A 17159-nucleotide genomic window follows, 5' to 3' on the forward strand; every position below is an offset into this window, starting at 1 on the left:
TGATTTGTCAAAAACGGTAAACGACTTGTCAACATGTGCTCCGGTTCTTGTATACACTGTAACAAGTACATCAATGATTTGTAATATGCTGAAAAGTGTCTAAACAAAGTTAATATTTTTCAGGCAATGAGCGAAGCCATCTTTGACTTTGTTTATTTGTATTTTATAGTGAATGGCATTCTGGGATTAGGGTATTTTCACCTGTCAAACTTAAACAAACATGGCTGCCATCATAAAGAATTTAGCTGCTGTTAGCTTAGCTGACATGCATTTATTTTCTAAACAGCATTACATTAGTCTCTTTAGTCTCACCATTAGTCTCACCAGAGATGTGGTACATTGTAAACTAGTTTAGCTTTTAGGTCACTAACCTGTTATTTAGACTGGTTTGTGGAATGAGTTTGGCTGTGGATGTGTGATGCTTGGATGATGAAGTTCACATTTATCTTTTACAATAAAAGGTACAATTGAGGAATACAGTTTAAGACCTTCATTTTTCATCAGTACAAAAAAATATTTAGATGCTGTTTCAGACAACAATGGTGTTTAGACTTGTTTGTTGCATCATACGTTCTGTTGCTACTGTTCCAATCACGTATTTGAGATCGTACGCTGCAGGAACCACTTAACAATGACCACAAATATGTGATTGTACGCGTCAAAGGGTTAAGGTCAATAATGGAGTTGGGGAATAATGAGGTCATGTTATTTTACTGTAACCTTAAATTGGCCTCATTCAATTCAACCTTTTGCCATTCCAATGGTAATTCATCGAAGAGTCATAAAACCAAGTTGCGCAAAACTTCTCCTCAGTGTCTTCGGGACTGGATGAGCCACTGGTGATAAACATTTGGATAGAATTTCTGATGAAATCAAGCATCGACTTTGTTTGTCTGGGCTTTTTTTGGGGAGATGTAAGGAAGGGCCCTGTGTTTATGCTTGCTATAGGTTGAAATGACTGTCTCACACCCTTGAATGGTCAATTAACATAAAAAAGGATCCTATGACATAATGCACAAAGAGGAAGAGCACAAAAGCAAACAATTTGTCTTGAGAAATACAGCTCCAAGTAGATACTGAAAGACTCCCGAATTCAAATCTGCTCTAAATGTTTGTATAAGAAGTTCAAATCAAATACAATTTTAACACAACAGGAATAGAATACACTAGAAAGGAGCTATATACAGGGAGTACAAAGGGGGGGGGGTCAAAATCAACCAGCTGCATTAAGTATTGCAGTGTATCTCCTCCTCATGGACTGCACCAGATTTGCCAGTTCTTGCTGTGAGATGTCACCCCACTCTTCCACCAAGGCACCTGCAATTTCACAGACATTTTTGGGGGGGTATGGCCTTAGTCCTCACCCTCCGATCCAACAGGTCCCAGACGTGCTCAATGGGATTGAGATCCTGGCTCTTCGCTGGCCATGGCAGAAGACTGACATTCCTGTCTTGCAGGATGTTACGCACAGAACGAGCAGTATGTCTGGTGGCATTGTCATGCTGGAGGGTCATGTCAGGATGAGCCTGCAGGAAGGGTACCACATGAGGGAGGAGGATGTCTTCCCTGTAACGCACAGCGTTGAGATTGCCTGCAATGACAACGAGCTCAGTCTGATGATGCTGTGACACATTGCCCCAGACCATGACAGACCCTCCACCTCCAAATCGATCTCACTCCAGAGTACAGGCCTCAGTGTAATGCTCATTCCTTCCACAATAAACGCGAATCGATCATCACCCCTGGTGAGACAAAACCACGACTCGTCAGTGAAGAGCACCTTTTGCCAGTCCTGTCTGGTCCAGCGATGGTGGGTTTGTGCCCATAGGCGACGTTGTTGCCTGTGATGTCTGGTGAGGACCTGCCTTACAATAAGCCTACAAGCCCTCAGTCCAGCCTCTCTCAGCCTATTGCGGACAGTCTGAACACTGATGGAGGGATGGTGATTTCCTGGTGTAACTCGGACAGTTGTTGTTGCCATCCTGTACCTGTCCCGTCCCGCAAGTGTGATGTTCGGATGTACTGATCCTGTGCAGGTGTTGTTACACATGGTCTGCTACTTTGAGGACGATCAGCTGTCCGTCCTGTCTCCCTGTAGCGCTGTCTTAGGCGTCTCACTGTACGGACATTGCAATGTATTGCCCTGGCCATTTCTGCAGTTCTCATGCCTCCTTGCAGCAGGCCTAAGGCACGTTCACGCAGATGAGCAGGGACCGTGGGCATCTTTCTTTTGGTGTTTTTCAGAGTCAGTAGAAAGGCCTCTTTAGTGTCCTACATTTTCATAACTGTGACCTACCGTCTGCAAACTGTTAGTGTCTTAATGACTGTTCCACAGGTGCATGTTCATGAATTGTTTATGGTTCATTGAACAAGCATGGGAAACAGTGTTTAAACCCTTTACAAGGAATATCTGTGAAGTTATTTGAATTTGTACAAAATATCTTTGTAAGACAGGGTCCTGAAAAGGGATGTTTCTTGTTTTGCTGAGTTTACATGAAGGCAGGGTAAAGTGACTAGTCATCAGGATAGATAATACCAAGAGTAAAATAAAGAACAGATTAGCAGCAGCATATAATGAGTGTAAAAGTGTGTGTGTATGTGTGTTTGCTTCCAAGGCAAACAAGTGTGTCGCGTAGAGTACTTAAATAAGCATAATCCCAAACTACTATGAATAATTCCATAACATACAGTCAGGGCTATGTTTTTACAATTGCAGATGCAATATGTAACTTTTTGGGCAACTGACCAAATTCACATAGAAATGTGAGTCATTGATCTGTCATTCTCAGTGAAAGCATGTTTTAGAAATGGTAGATCTATTCTATGTGCGTTATTTTTATGCATCCTTTTCTTATAGGTGCACTATGCAGAAATGCTTCGCCATTTACTGGTTGCTAAAATTCTATACTGAACAAAAATATAAACAAAACATGTAAAGTGTTGGTCCCATGTTTCATGTGCTGAAATAAAACATCCCAGAAATGTGCCATTTACACAAAAAGCTTATTTCTCTCAGATTGTGTGCACAAATGTATTTACGTGCCTGGAAATGAGCATTTCTCATTTGCTAAAATAATCCATGCAACTGATAGGTGTGGCATATCAAGAAGCTGATTAAACAGAATGATCATTACAAAGGTGCACCTTGTGCTGGGGACAATCAAAGGCCACTCTAAAATGTGCAGTTTTGTCATACAACACAATGCCACTAAGTTTTGAGAGAGAGTGCAATTGACATTTTGACTGCAGGAATTTCATGTTCATTTCTTTACCATAAGCCACCTCCAACTTCGCTTTAGAGAATTTGGCAGTACATCCAACCAGCTTCACAACCGCAGACCACGTGTAACCACGCCAGCCCAGTACCTCCATATCCAGCTTCTTCACCTGTGGGATCATCTGTGACCCGCCACCTGGACAGCTGATTAAACTGAGGAGTATTTCTGTCTGTAATAAAGCCCTTTTGTGGGGAAAACTTATTCTGATTGGCTGGGCCTGGCTCCCCAGTGGGTGGGCCTATGCCCTCCCAGGCCCACCCATGTCTGCACCCCTGCCCAGTCATGTGAAATCCATAGATTAAAGCCTGATTTCCGTCAACTCAGTAATCGTTGAAATTGTTGCATGTTGCTTTTATATTTTTGTTATGTATAATAGTTTGCCTAGTTTCAGTTTGTGAGAAAACTGTGAAATACAGTACATTTTCCATAACCAGAAATATTATATTTCCAGCTGTTGTACAAAATCAAAAGCAAAAGACGCAAAAACTCAACTTATGAACACGAAGCATAGAAATAGAGGACATGCTTTCAATGAGAATGACAGATCCATAAAACACACCTCTATGTGAATTTGGTCGAGTCATCCAAAAAGTGACATATTATAGCTTTAAGTTTAGTTTTTCAGTCTTTTACTTTGGGTTTTGTACACCAGCTTCAAACAGCTGAAAATACAGTATTTTTGGTTATTGAAAATATATTTCACAGCGGTTTAGATGGTACAATGATTCTCTACCCTACACATTGCTTGTTTTGTCACGTACACTGAAATTAGGCCAACTATTAGAATTTTAGCAACCAGGAGATTGCGGCCCGAATTCGGCATATTGCACCTTTAAGGGGGAATCACAAATACCAAGAGATGTAGAATTCAGTGTTGTTGTACTGTAATACTTTCTTTCATCCTGTGCCTGTGCGGACAGGTAGGTATTACTAGCCAGATGCAGAATTCAATCTCTTGTGCTTTGAATACAATCCCAAAATCACATCTGTCGAAGATTAGAAAAAGTACTGAGTGAATGCCCGTCCCTCCTCTTTGCTCCCCTAAGAACTAAACTAAGGAGGGGCGGGCACTCACTCAGTACTTTTTCTAATCTTCGACAGATGTGATTTTGGGATTGTAATTCAAAGCACAAGAATAGCTTGTCACCAGCTACTCCACAGTCAGGTTATTACATTCTTCATTTTCTTTGCGAATGAAAAAGTATTAGGCGAGACAAAACAACATTACAGGTGTTCTGCTTTCATGTTGGATTATGTGACAGCTTGGTTGGACGCTGATATTTGTCCGCCAACTGTGATTCCATATCAATATCATAATAATCACATCACGTTAGGCTCATTGATATTTGAAAAAGAAAACAAACAAGCTTCAGGCTTGTATTATGTCAGTTATTATAGGGGCAGGGCTGGGTGTTATAAACTGTTATGACATATGCTATGTCATTCTCATGACAGTGTTATGTATCATGGCCCTGTGTCAGCCTCTCCATCAAAGGCTTATTAACAATTCTTAAAAACACTTTACTTAAAACATCCAGGTATAATGCTTTAAAAACGTGTTAGAAGCATGTACTGTATGAGCCTTTACAATATCTTATAAACGGGGTAGTTTGGGTGGTTAGAGCCCTGAATGCTGATTGGCTGACAGCTGTGGTATATCAGACCGTATACCACGGGTATGACAAAGCATTTATTTTTAATTATCTAATTACATTGGAAACCAGTTTATAATAGCAATAAGGCACCTCTGGGCTTTGTAGTATATGCACAATATACCACGGCTAAGTGCTGTATCCAGGCACTCCGCAACAAGAACAGCCCTTAGCCGTGGTATATTGGCCATATACCACACCCCATCGGGCCGTATTGCTTAACTATACCACAGGTATGACGCAAAAATGACTTGTTTATTGTTCTAATTATGTTGGTAAGTTTATAATAGCAATAAGGCACCTCAAGTGTTTGTGCTATATGGCCAATATACCACGTCTAAGTGTTGTATCTAGGCACTCTGTGTTGTGTCTTGCCTAAGAACAACCCTTCGGCGTGTTATATTGGCCATATATTTATATCGCCACACTTCCTTAGGCTTTATTGCTTAGTTATATAAGGCTTATGATATGTCATGTATTTCTATGCATACCATGCAATACAACATTATTTATAGTACTGTAGCATTTACCTGCTTCCACTGCCATCACAGTAATGTTGTGCCAGCCAGCCGTCTCTCGGTCCAGAATATTGCCCAGCGTGATGGCACCCGAAACTGGATCAATGTGGAAGATCTGCTCCTGGTCCGTACTCTGGTCAATAGAGTACCTGTTGGGGAGAGTGAGAAAAAAGGGGAATACATAATTGAATGGGGAGTCCATCGGCAATACTTTTTTAGAGGCGCCCTAACACTGTGGCCCATGGGGATATGGCCAGTTGCATTTGACACCAGGTTATGGCTTCACATTAGCATTTTCAAGTGGGAAACTGTGAGCCAGATTCAGAGGACGATGAAAATAATGATGCATTTAGCCAATGTGCTTGTTTCCCTACTGCACCTTTGTCCCCAAACATGTCTGCGGTTTCAGCCCTTGCTGGAGAAAAAACATTATAATTAATATTTAATGCTGGACTCCAATGAAACCAAAATACATTTGCACATCCTTGTGGTTGGCTACTCAAGGACCATTCAGGAGAGTACAGAGCCAACAAAATACGATGAGTAGTTTCTCTTCTTTTTCAGCAGTCTTGTATGCCCATCGGGACTTTAATTAAATATTATGAGGATCATCAGTTTCATTTTCTATGGTCTTTGTCCATGCCATATAAGATTGCCAAAACGGCTACAGTGAGATGAGCTTCTTATAGTCTAGGTTTGGAGAGCATACTGCATCCACAGTTAGATTATTCTAGTCATATTACATTAGTCTGCCTGTTCTACATTTTACATTTTTTGTCATTTAGCAGATGTTCTTATCCAGAGCGACTTACAGTTACTGCATTCATATTAAGATAGCTAAGTGGGACAACTACATATCACAGGCATAGAAAGTACACTTTTCCTCAATAAAGTAGTCAAGTGCATCTGCTGGTTCTGGTTTTTATTTCTTATTTTAGAGATGAGGAGGAGGATTATTTCAGATTTGAAGAGGTAGGGTTTCTGATGTCTTCAGGAAGATGGGCAGGGACTCTGCTGTCCTAGCTTCAGGGGGAAGCTGGTTCCACCATTGGGGTGCCAGAACAGAGAAGAGCTTGGACTGAGCTGAGCGGGCGCTGCCCTCCCGTAGGGGTTTTGATGGCCAAGAGACCTGAGGTGGCAGAACGGAGTGCTCGGGTTGGAATGTAGGGTTTGAGCATAGACTGAATGTAGGGAGGGGCAGTTCCTCTTGCTGTTCCGTAGTTTCTGAATCTGAATCACAGATGTAATGTTTATACCAAACATACTATATTAATAAACTATATTACTAAACTTGAAAATCTATCATTAAAATATGTTTTATTTATGCAAGAATTGGGAATAAACTGTGACACCTACACAATAATGATGTAAATTACATACAATTACAGTGGGGCAAAAAAGTATTTAGTCAGCCACCGATTGTGCAAGTTCTCCCACTTAAAAAGATGAGAGGCCTGTAATTTTCATCATAGGTACACTTCAACTATGACAGACAAAATGATGAAAAAAAATCCAGAAAATCACATTGTAGGATGTTTAATGAATTTATTTGCAAATTATGGTGGAAAATAAGTATTTGGTCACCTACAAACAAGCAAGATTTATGGCTCTCACAGACCTGTAGCTTCTTCTTTAAGAGGCTGCTCTGTCCTCCACTCGTTACCTGTATTAATGGCACCTGTTTGAACTTGTTATCAGTATAAAAGACACCTGTCCACAACCTCAAACAGTCACACTCCAAACTCCACTATGGCCAAGACCAAAGAGCTGTCAAAGGACACCAGAAACAAAATTGTAGACCTGCACCAGGCTGGGAAGACTGAATCTGCAATAGGTAAACAGCTTGGTTTGAAGAAATCAACTGTGGGAGCAATTATTAGGAAATGGAAGACATACAAGACCACTGATAATCTCCCTCGATCTGTGGCTCCACGCAAGATCTCACCCCGTGGGGTCAAAATGATCACAAGAACGGTGAGCAAAAATTCCAGAACCACACGGAGGGACCTAGTGAATGACCTGCAGAGAGCTGGGACCAAAGTAACAAAGCCTACCATCAGTAACACACTACGCTGCCAGGGACTCAAATCCTGCAGTGCCAGACGTGTCCCCCTGCTTAAGCCAGTACATGTCCAGGCCCGTCTGAAGTTTTCTAGAGAGCATTAGGATGATCCAGAAGAAGATTGGTAGAATGCCATATGGTCAGATAAAACCAAAATATAACTTTTTGGTAAAAACTCAACTCGTCGTGTTTGGAGGACAAAGAATGAGTTGCATCCAAATAACACCATACTGTGAAGCATGGGGGTGGAAACATCATGCTTTTCTGCAAAGGGCCCAGGACGACTGATCCATGTAAAGGAAAGAATGAATGGGACCATGTATCGTGAGATTTTGAGTGAAAACCTCCTTCCATTAGCAAGGGCAGTGAAGATGAAACGTGGCTGGGTCTTTCAGCATGACAATGATCCCAAACACACCGCAACGAAGGAGCGGCTTCGTAAGAAGATAAAACCAAAATAGAACTTTTTGGTAAAAACTCAACTCGTCGTGTTTGGAGGACAAAGAATGCTGAGTTGCATCCAAATAACACCATACTGTGAAGCATGGGGGTGGAAACATCATGCTTTTCTGCAAAGGGACCAGGACGACTGATCCATGTAAAGGAAAGAATGAATGGGGCCATGTATCGTGAGATTTTGAGTGAAAACCTCCTTCCATTAGCAAGGGCAGTGAAGATGAAAGGTGGCTGGGTCTTTCAGCATGACAATGATCCCAAACACACCGCAACGAAGGAGCGGCTTCGTAAGAAGCATTTCAAGGTCCTGGAGTGGCCTAGCCAGTCTCCAGATCTCAACCCCATAGAAAATCTTTGGAGGGAGTTGAAAGTCCGTGTTGCCCAGCAACAGTCCCAAAACATCACTGCTCTAGAGGAGATCTGCATGGAGGAATGGGCCAAAATACCAGCAACAGTGTGTGAAAACCTTGCGAAGACTTACAGAAAACGTTTGACCTCTGTCATTGCCATCAAAGGGTATATAACAAAGTATTGAGATGAACTTTTGTTATTGACCAAATACTTATTTTCCACCATAATTTGCAAATAAATTCCTAAAAAATCCTACAATGTGATTTTCTGGATTTTTAAAATAATTTTGTATGTCATAGTTGAAGTGTACCTATGATGAGAATTACAGGCCTCTCTCATCTTTTTAATTGGGAGAACTTGCACAATCGGTGGCTGACTAAATACTTTTTTGCCCCACTGTATATTTCGGCATTCGAAAGTGATATTGTAGGTGTTGAGGCGAAATTGTGTAGATGTTAGCAATGCATTCTATAGCAATTGCAATTGTCAGCACTCTAATATATTCATGGAGAAGTACACATTTCCAGAAAACTGGAAAGCACTAATAAGATACTGTATGCCACTAAATTGTTTTGACAACACAACTACCCATACACATCCGTTTCAAGACGCCATTACATCTTCCCCAGTCGATAAAGAGCCAAACAAAGAAAAGCTTGGTCAGCTTTCGTGTCCAGTTGCTGTATTCATTCCTCTGGGCCTCTTAACCCCTTGGTACAGCTAGCTACCAGGCAGTGGCCACCAATGCCCAGTTGGTGCAGGGTGGCAGGGGTGTGGGAGAGTGATGTCCCCTTGGCACCGGGCACCTGGGTTAGTTCCATCCAATAGAGATGATTAAAGTGGTACAGATGGGCACGGCACCGCGCCAACACTCAGGCGGCGGCACTGCCATTGTGTTGTACTTTGTTACACCTGGAGCACTTTCAGTTCAGCCTCATGCATTTTTAATACAGGTAATTTGAACAGCCTGTGTGAGTCGGTGTACGTGAAGCTCTGTTCATCGCACTTGACCAGCCTCTTTTATTCTTCCACCAAAGACCTAAGAGGCTCTGGCACAAAATAATAGAATTTTGCTCATAAATAGGGATCTGATCGAACTCAAAGCCGCGTGAGATATTGATGAACCCTCTAGCACGGTCATAAGTCAATGCAGTAGCCTTCGGTAATAAAATGGATGAATCAATGTATTCATGATATATATTGTTGTTATGAAGTGGTGTATTCCTATGGTGCGTATATTACCATTGTTTTGATTGAAATGTCAGTCCCAAAGTCCATGTACGCTCCATGACAAACTGGGATGGTTGTTTCTATCGGGGCTCATCGCAACGTGTGTTTGTTGATATAAGATGACATTTGCATCAGCAGTGTTAGTGAATATCTTATAATTACTTGTTTATAAATGCAGTCACGTAGTCCTTATTTGGGGGTATTTCATTTTACATGAAATTGCACAAATATAGAAGGGTCATTTGTAGCTACAGTATAAACAAGTTTCTATTTGTTGAAAGTTCTACTTCTTTACTCATGAAACATACATTATACTAATAGCATGTCTTATTATACACTCTTAGAAAAAAAAGTGCTCCCGAGTGGTACAGCTGTCTAAGGTACTGCATCTCAGTGCTAGAGGTGTCACTACAGACCCTGGTTCGATCCCGGACTGTATCACAACGGGTCGTGATTTGGAGGCACACAATTGGCCCAGCGTCGTCCGGGTTAGGGGAGGATTTGGCCGGGATAGGCCATCGTTATAAAATAACATTGTTCTTAACGGACTTGCCTAGTTAAATAAAATAAAACATCTAGAACCTAAAATGGTTCTTCGGCTGTTCCCATAGGAGAACCATTTGAAGAACACCTTTTTGGTTCCAGGTCAGAACCCTTTTGTTTCTAGGTAGAACCCATTAGGGTTCCATGTAGGACCCTTTTCTTGCATCATACAACATAATTAAAAAACATGTTAGTATGTAGGTGACTAAAAACATTGAACACCACACATGGCTGCTACTGTAGGATGTATCATAGAATAGCTATTTTCAAGTGAAAATGCATTTTCTCAATAATTTTTGATGGTAGGCCACCCTGACAGGCTTCACAGGTTTCACTGTACATTATGATCAAATAGCCACAGTAGCCTACTTGGACACTGGGAAACGCTGTCACAGTGATCCATACCTGACAGGCGCGTTCTCCATGTCCGGGTCCTTGGCAGTCACAGTGCCCACCAGCGCCCCTAGCCTAGCATCCTCCTGGACCTCCAAGATGGTTCCCTTAGCAGGGTGGAAGACAGGCGGCTCATCAATGTCGTTTACACTGACCCGCACGATGGTCTGGTCCCGAAAAGAACCCAGCTCCGAGAAGCGGGGGTCTACGTGCTTGTTGACAGCCTCCACCACCACGTTGTGTGTGCGCTTGCTCTCAAAGTCCAATGCCTTAACAGAGCACAAACAGAGAGGAGCTAAAGCAGTGACATGTCACAAAGTGTGCCTACATGTAAGCTGAACAGGTATAAGCACTCCTTCATACCTAAACAACAATAAGTACATCTGAGCTGTGGTAGTATGCCACTGACAGAATGTGTAAGGGCAGTTTACAGTATATTGCACACTGGGTGTACAAAACATTAAGAACACCTTCCAAATATACCCCCCCACCCACCAAGAACAAACTAAATTTGTCGGGGCATGGTCTCTCCAAGGTGTCGAAAGCGTTCCACAGGGATGCTGGTCCATGTTGACTACAATGCTTTCAACACTATTGGGTGGTGGAACCTTCTTGATACACACAGGAAACTGTTGAGCGTGAAAAACCCAGCAGCATTGAAGTTCTTGACACAAACAGGTGCGCTTGGCACCTACTACCATACCCCGTTCAAACGCACTTAATAAATATTTTGTCTTGCCCATTTACCCTCCGAATGGCACACATACACAATCTTCTTTAAACTGTCTCATCTACACTGATTGAAGTGGATTTAACAAGTAACATCAATAAGGCATCACAGCTTTCACCTGGTCAGTTTATGTCATGGAAAGAACAGGTGTTTTTTATGTTTGGTACACTCAGTGGATACAGTGCATTTGGAAAGTATACAGAGCCCTTGACTTTTTCCACGTTTTGTTACATTACAGCCTTATTCAAAAATGGATGGAATTGTATTTTTAATGACGAAACAATAATAGTGATGAAACAAAAACAGGTTTTTAGAAATGTTTGCAAATGTATTAATATCACATTTGCATAAGTATTCAGACCCGTTACTCAGTACTTTGTTGAAGCTCCTTTGGCAGCGATTACAGCATTGAGTCTTCTTGGGTATGACGCTATAAGCTTGAAACACCTGTATTTGGAGAGTTTCTACCATTCTTATCTGCAGATCCTCTCAAGCTCTGTCAGGTTGGATGGGGAGCATCGCTGCACAGCTACTTTCAGGTCTCTCCAGAGATGTTCGATCGTGGTTCATGTCAGGACTCTAGCTGGGCCAGTCAAGGACATTCAGAGACTTGTCCCGAAGCCACTCCTGCTTTGTCTTTGCTGTGTGCTTAGGGTTGTTGTCCTGTTGGAAGGTGAACTTTCACCCCAGTCTGAGGTCCTGAGCGCTCTGGAGCAGGTTTTCATCAAGGATCTCTCTGTACTTTAGTCTATTCACTTCTATTCCCTGCCACTGAAAAACAATCCCCACGGCATGATGCTGCCATCACCATGCTTCACTGTAGGGATGGTGCCAGGTTTCCTCCAGACGTGACACTTGGCATTCAGGCCAAAGAGTTTAATTTTGTTTCTCATGGTCATGTGCCTTTTACTGAGGAGTGGCTTCCCTCTGGACACTCTACCACAATGGCCTGATTGGTGAGGTCCTTCTGAAAGGTTCTCTCATCTCCACAGAGGAACTGTCTGGTCACTTGGTAACATCCCTGACCAAGGCCCTTCCTCCCCCAATTTCTCAGTTTGGCCGAACGGCCAGCTCTAGGAAGAGTCTAGGTAGTTTCCAAGCATCTTCCCTTTAAGAATGATGGAGGCCACTGTGTTCTTGGGGACCGTTAATGCTGCAGAAATGTTTTGGTACCCTTCCCAAGAGATATGCCTCGACACAGTCCTGTCTGTGAGCTCACAATTCCTTCGACCTCATGACTTTTGTTTTTACTCTGACATGCACTGTCAACTGTGGGACCTTATGTAGACAGGTGTGTGCCTTTCCAAATCATGTCCAATCAATTAAATTTACCACAGGTGGACTCCTATAAAGTTGTAGAAACATGTCAAGTATGATCAATGGAAACCCGATGCACCAGAGCTCGATTTTGAGACTCACAGCAAATGGTCTGAATACTTATGTAAATATTTCTAAAAACCTGTTTTCGGCTTTTTGTTATTTTGGGGTATTTTGTTTAGATTGATGAGGAATTTGTTTAATTTAATCCATTTCAGAATAAGGCTATAAAGTAACAAAATGTGGAAAAGGGAAGAGGTCTGATGTGTATGTGCGAGACATGTACAATGTCTATGACATGGGTAACGTGCAATGCATGTATTATGTTGAGGTTGTAATGCACATTGATTATTTTGTGTACAGCAGCATTGTGTGTCTAAGACCATGATCCCCTCAGGGACAGTAAAGTTAATTATATTTTATTCCATCATGCTTGCGAAAGTATTCACCCCCTTGGCATTTTTCCTATTTTGTTGCCTTTACAACCTGGAATTAAAATTGATTTTTGGGAGGTTTGTATCATTTGATTTACACAACATGCCTACCACTTTGAAGATGCAAAATATTTTTAATTGTGAAACAAACAAGAAATAAGACAAAAAAACAGAAAATGTGAGGGTTCATAAATATTCACCCCCGAAGGTCAATACTTTGTAGAGCCACCTTTTGCAGCAATTACAGCTGCAAGTCTCTTGGAGTATGTCAATATAAGCTTGGCACATCTAGCCACTGGGATTTTTGCTCATTCTTCAATGAAAAACTGCTCCAGCTCCTTCAGGTTGGATGGTTTCCGCTGGTGTACAGCAATCTTTAAGTCATAGCACAGATTCTCAATTGGATTGAGGTCTGGGCTTTGACTAGGCCATTCCAAGACATTTACATGTTTCCCCTTAAACCACTTAAGTGTTGTTTTAGCAGTATGCTTAGTATCATTGTCCTGCTGGAAGGTGAACCTCGGTCCCAGTCTCAAATCTCTGGAAGACTGAAACAGGTTTCCCTCAATAATTTCCCTATATTTAGCACCATCCAGCATTTCTTCAATTCCAACCAGTTTCCCAGTCCCGGCCGATGAAAAACATCCCCACAGCATGATGCTGCCACCACCATGCTTCACTGTGGGGATGTTGTTCTCGGGGTGATGAGAGGTGTTGGATTTGCGCCAGACATAGCGTTTTCCTTGATGGCCAAAAGCTCAATTTTAGTCTCATCTGAACAGAGCACCTTCTTCCATATGTTTGGGGAGTCTCCCACATGCCTTTTGGCAAACACCGAACATTTTTGCTTACTTTTTTCTGGCCACTCTTCCGTAAAGCCCAGCTCTGTGGAGTGTACAGCTTAAAGTTGTCCTATGGACAGATACTCCAATCTCCACTGTGAAGCTTTGCAGCTCCTTCAGGGTTATCTTTGGTCTCTTCGTTGCCTATCTGATTAATGCCCTCCTTGCCTGGTCCATGTGTTTTGGTGGGCGGCCCTCTCTTGGCAGGTTGTTGTGGTGTCATATTCTTTCCATTTTTAATAATGGATTTAATTGTGCTTTGTGGGATGTTCAAAGTTTCATATGTTTTTTTATAACCCAACCCGGATCTGTACTTCTCCACAACTTTGTCCCTGGCCTGTTTGGAGAGCTCCTTAGTCTTCATGGTGCTGCTTGCTTGGTGGTGCCCCTTGCTTAGTGGTGTTGCAGACTCTGGGGCCTTTCAGAACAGGTGTATATATACTGAGATCATGTGACAGATCATGTGATACTTAGATTGCATACATGTTGACTTTATTTAACTAATGATGTGACTTCTGAAGGTAATTGTTGCACCAGATCTTATTTAGGGGCTTCATTGCAAAGGGGGTGAATACAAACGCACCACTTTTCCGTTTTTGAAACAAGTCATTGTTTTAATTTCACTTCACCAATTTGGACTATTTTGTGTATGTCCTTTACATGAATTCCAAATAAAAATATATTTAAATTACAGGTTGTAAAGCAGCAAAATAGGTAAAACGCCAAGGGGGGTGAATACTTTTGCAAGGCACTGTGGTTTGCCAGGTGAATGGTTGTCAAATGTCTCTGGTATATGAAATCTTTACCTTCCAAGCAATCAGTTAAGATTAATGACAATATATGACAATGTTCTGATGTGAAAGAATGTAATGATTTCCTTCCCACACAGTCAATTAACAGACTGGTTCAACTGAATTAAGATTAGAATCAAGACAATCAGGAATTAGAAGGATCATTCTGCAATTAACACTTGTAATTGCTGTGACGATAGACTGAACTTCTATATGTTTTACAAAATGTAACACAGAAATATCACATTACTGGCAGATTCTTTGTTACAGAAAGTAGAATGTGTTGTACTGTAAGCTTTTGCTTCATGTAGGCACAGATCTTAGATCACTGTTTAGGAGCAACTGTATCCTACTCTAACCTTGTGTAAAAGTTACCCGTAGACATAGATTTAGGATCAATCCTTATCAGATCTAATCCTAACTATAACCATTAGGTGGTAAAGCTTTATTTTACTCCCACCTTTTTGATGGTGATGATGGCCTCTTGCGTGTCACTGTCGGTGGTGACTTTGAAGAGTTCCCCGCCCTCCTCATCTTTGATCAGGTAGCTCATGTCTGTGTTCTCCCCCATGTCCGCGTCCGTGGCGATCACCCTCCCCACCGGCGTCCCCACGGCTGCCCCCTCAGACATTGAAAACTGATACATCTCTGAAGAAGAGGAGTGGGGAGGTGGAGAAGGTGGAGGGAGACATTTGTGTAAGAAGAGGAGAGAAGGTGGATGAGGTGAATATTAGGGGAAGCATGAGAAGAAGGAGGAAGATGAGGAGGAGGAAGATAATATTTGGGAGGGAGAGTAAGAAGAAGAAGAGAAGTAGATGATGAAGGTAGGTGGTTGGTAGGTGGAGGAAGAAAGACAGATGCCTTCAATACACAAGCCCACAATTTACTCTATGTATGAGCACTTCCATAATCAGCAAAAAGAGAATTCACCCAGGATCTTTATTCTGTAGAGACAACAACCTAGTGACTCATGCATCCATCCACCCCCAGTGTTTGACCCATAATCCCATTGGTACTCACGATTCAATGCCCTATGTGCTATATCTTTAACTAAAGCCTAAAGGAATGTGTGTGTCCACAGGCGTGAAGGAAGCTAAAGTAAGTAACTGCACTGCCTAAAAATAGTAAAGCACCCTTTGCTGGCTCTAACTGCCTCCCAATCAGTTTGCTGCCTGTTCTTAATGAACTAATGGAGAAGATTGTGTTTGACCAAATAGAATGCTATTTTTCTGAGAACAAGTTAAAGTAGGGATAGGCGTCCTGTCAACAGGGCAGTTTTAAATCATGCAGTGCCGTGTGTCACGATCACAGATTTTAGAGAAACAACCAATATCGGTACATATAAGTGTCTTATATCGGCTGAAAGCTTCCATTCTTGTTAATTTGTGATTGAACGCCAGGCTGAAGTGACCCCTTAGATCACTGTGCCACCCGAGAGGCCATAATCCTGTGCTTTTCTAATAAAACTATGTATCCTCTTACCCCCATACAGTATTTTGAAATGGCTAGAAGTTATAGAGCAGAAAAAAATCATATAGGCAACAGCCAAGAGATGGACTAAATCAGCTTATGTGAGATGAAGAGACTAGAGTCTCATGACTGGAAGAGAAGAAATCAAGTACAACACACTTGAACTCAAGACAGTTATCTGATAAAAGTAATGTTGGTCATCTCATAAGAATGGGAAATGAGGAAAAACACTCACTGCTACTATTCACCAGGGTTGGTATCAATTCCAATTGAATTAGATATTCCAATTCAAATCTTGATTTCACTCATGAAGTGGAGAATTGAATTCGAATTTCAACAATCTTCAAATTATGGAATTGGAATTAGACTGTTTGAATTTTTGACATTGAATTGTAATCATAAAACCTTAAATCTTTGGAATTGAATTGGAATTCAATATTTGTACATTTCCCAATTAGTGTAATTGGTATAGAAAATGTACTGAAGGATTTGTTTTAAATCATTTCAAAATATATTTATATATGTTCAGTATAGCTAGGCTGTCTGAACAGTGACATAATCAGCCTGAAAACATGAGGGAATTGAATTAAAATTGGATTTGTGGAATTGTTGGTATAATATTGAATTGGGAGTATGCATAGATAATAAGCGGTGAGTAGCAGCAGAATAAAAAGAATAAAAGCAGAATAAAAATAAAGGTGGGGGGGGGGGGTCAATGTAAATAGTTTGGTGGGGGGGGGGTCAATGTAAATAGTTTGGTGGCCATATTATTATTATTATTTGACCCTGCTGGTCATCTATGAACATTTGCACATCTTGGCCATGTTCTGTTATAATCTCCACCGGCACAGCCAGAAGAGGACTGGCCACCCCTCATAGCCTGGTTCCTCTCTAGGTTCTGGCCTTTCTAGGGAGTTTTTCCTAGCCACCGTGCTTCTACACCTGCATTGCTTGCTGTTTGGGGTTTTAGGCTGGGTTTCTGTACAGCACTTAGAGATATCAGCTGATGTAAGAAGGGCTTTATAGATACATATGATTTGATTAACAGACCATGTGCTGGTATTGTGCATGTGGTTTACAAGATAACTACAC

The 17159-nt window shown here is 41.6% G+C and overlaps 1 protein-coding gene across 1 annotated transcript in view; it reads right to left on the bottom strand.

Moving 5' to 3' along the window:
- Positions 1 to 17159, bottom strand: part of LOC115142844 (cadherin-22-like) — a 221542-nt gene that overhangs the window by 57279 nt on the left and 147104 nt on the right. Inside the window, exons 6-8 of the mRNA XM_065001659.1 lie at positions 15058 to 15245; positions 10496 to 10752; positions 5461 to 5597 (exon numbers count right to left, since the gene is read on the bottom strand). Of these exons, the coding sequence (XP_064857731.1) occupies positions 5461 to 5597; positions 10496 to 10752; positions 15058 to 15245 (582 nt within the window). The remainder of the gene's footprint in view (positions 1 to 5460; positions 5598 to 10495; positions 10753 to 15057; positions 15246 to 17159) is intronic.

This window comes from Oncorhynchus nerka, linkage group LG15 (assembly GCF_034236695.1).
Source record: "Oncorhynchus nerka isolate Pitt River linkage group LG15, Oner_Uvic_2.0, whole genome shotgun sequence".
In the NCBI taxonomy this organism is placed as follows: Eukaryota; Metazoa; Chordata; class Actinopteri; order Salmoniformes; family Salmonidae; genus Oncorhynchus; species Oncorhynchus nerka.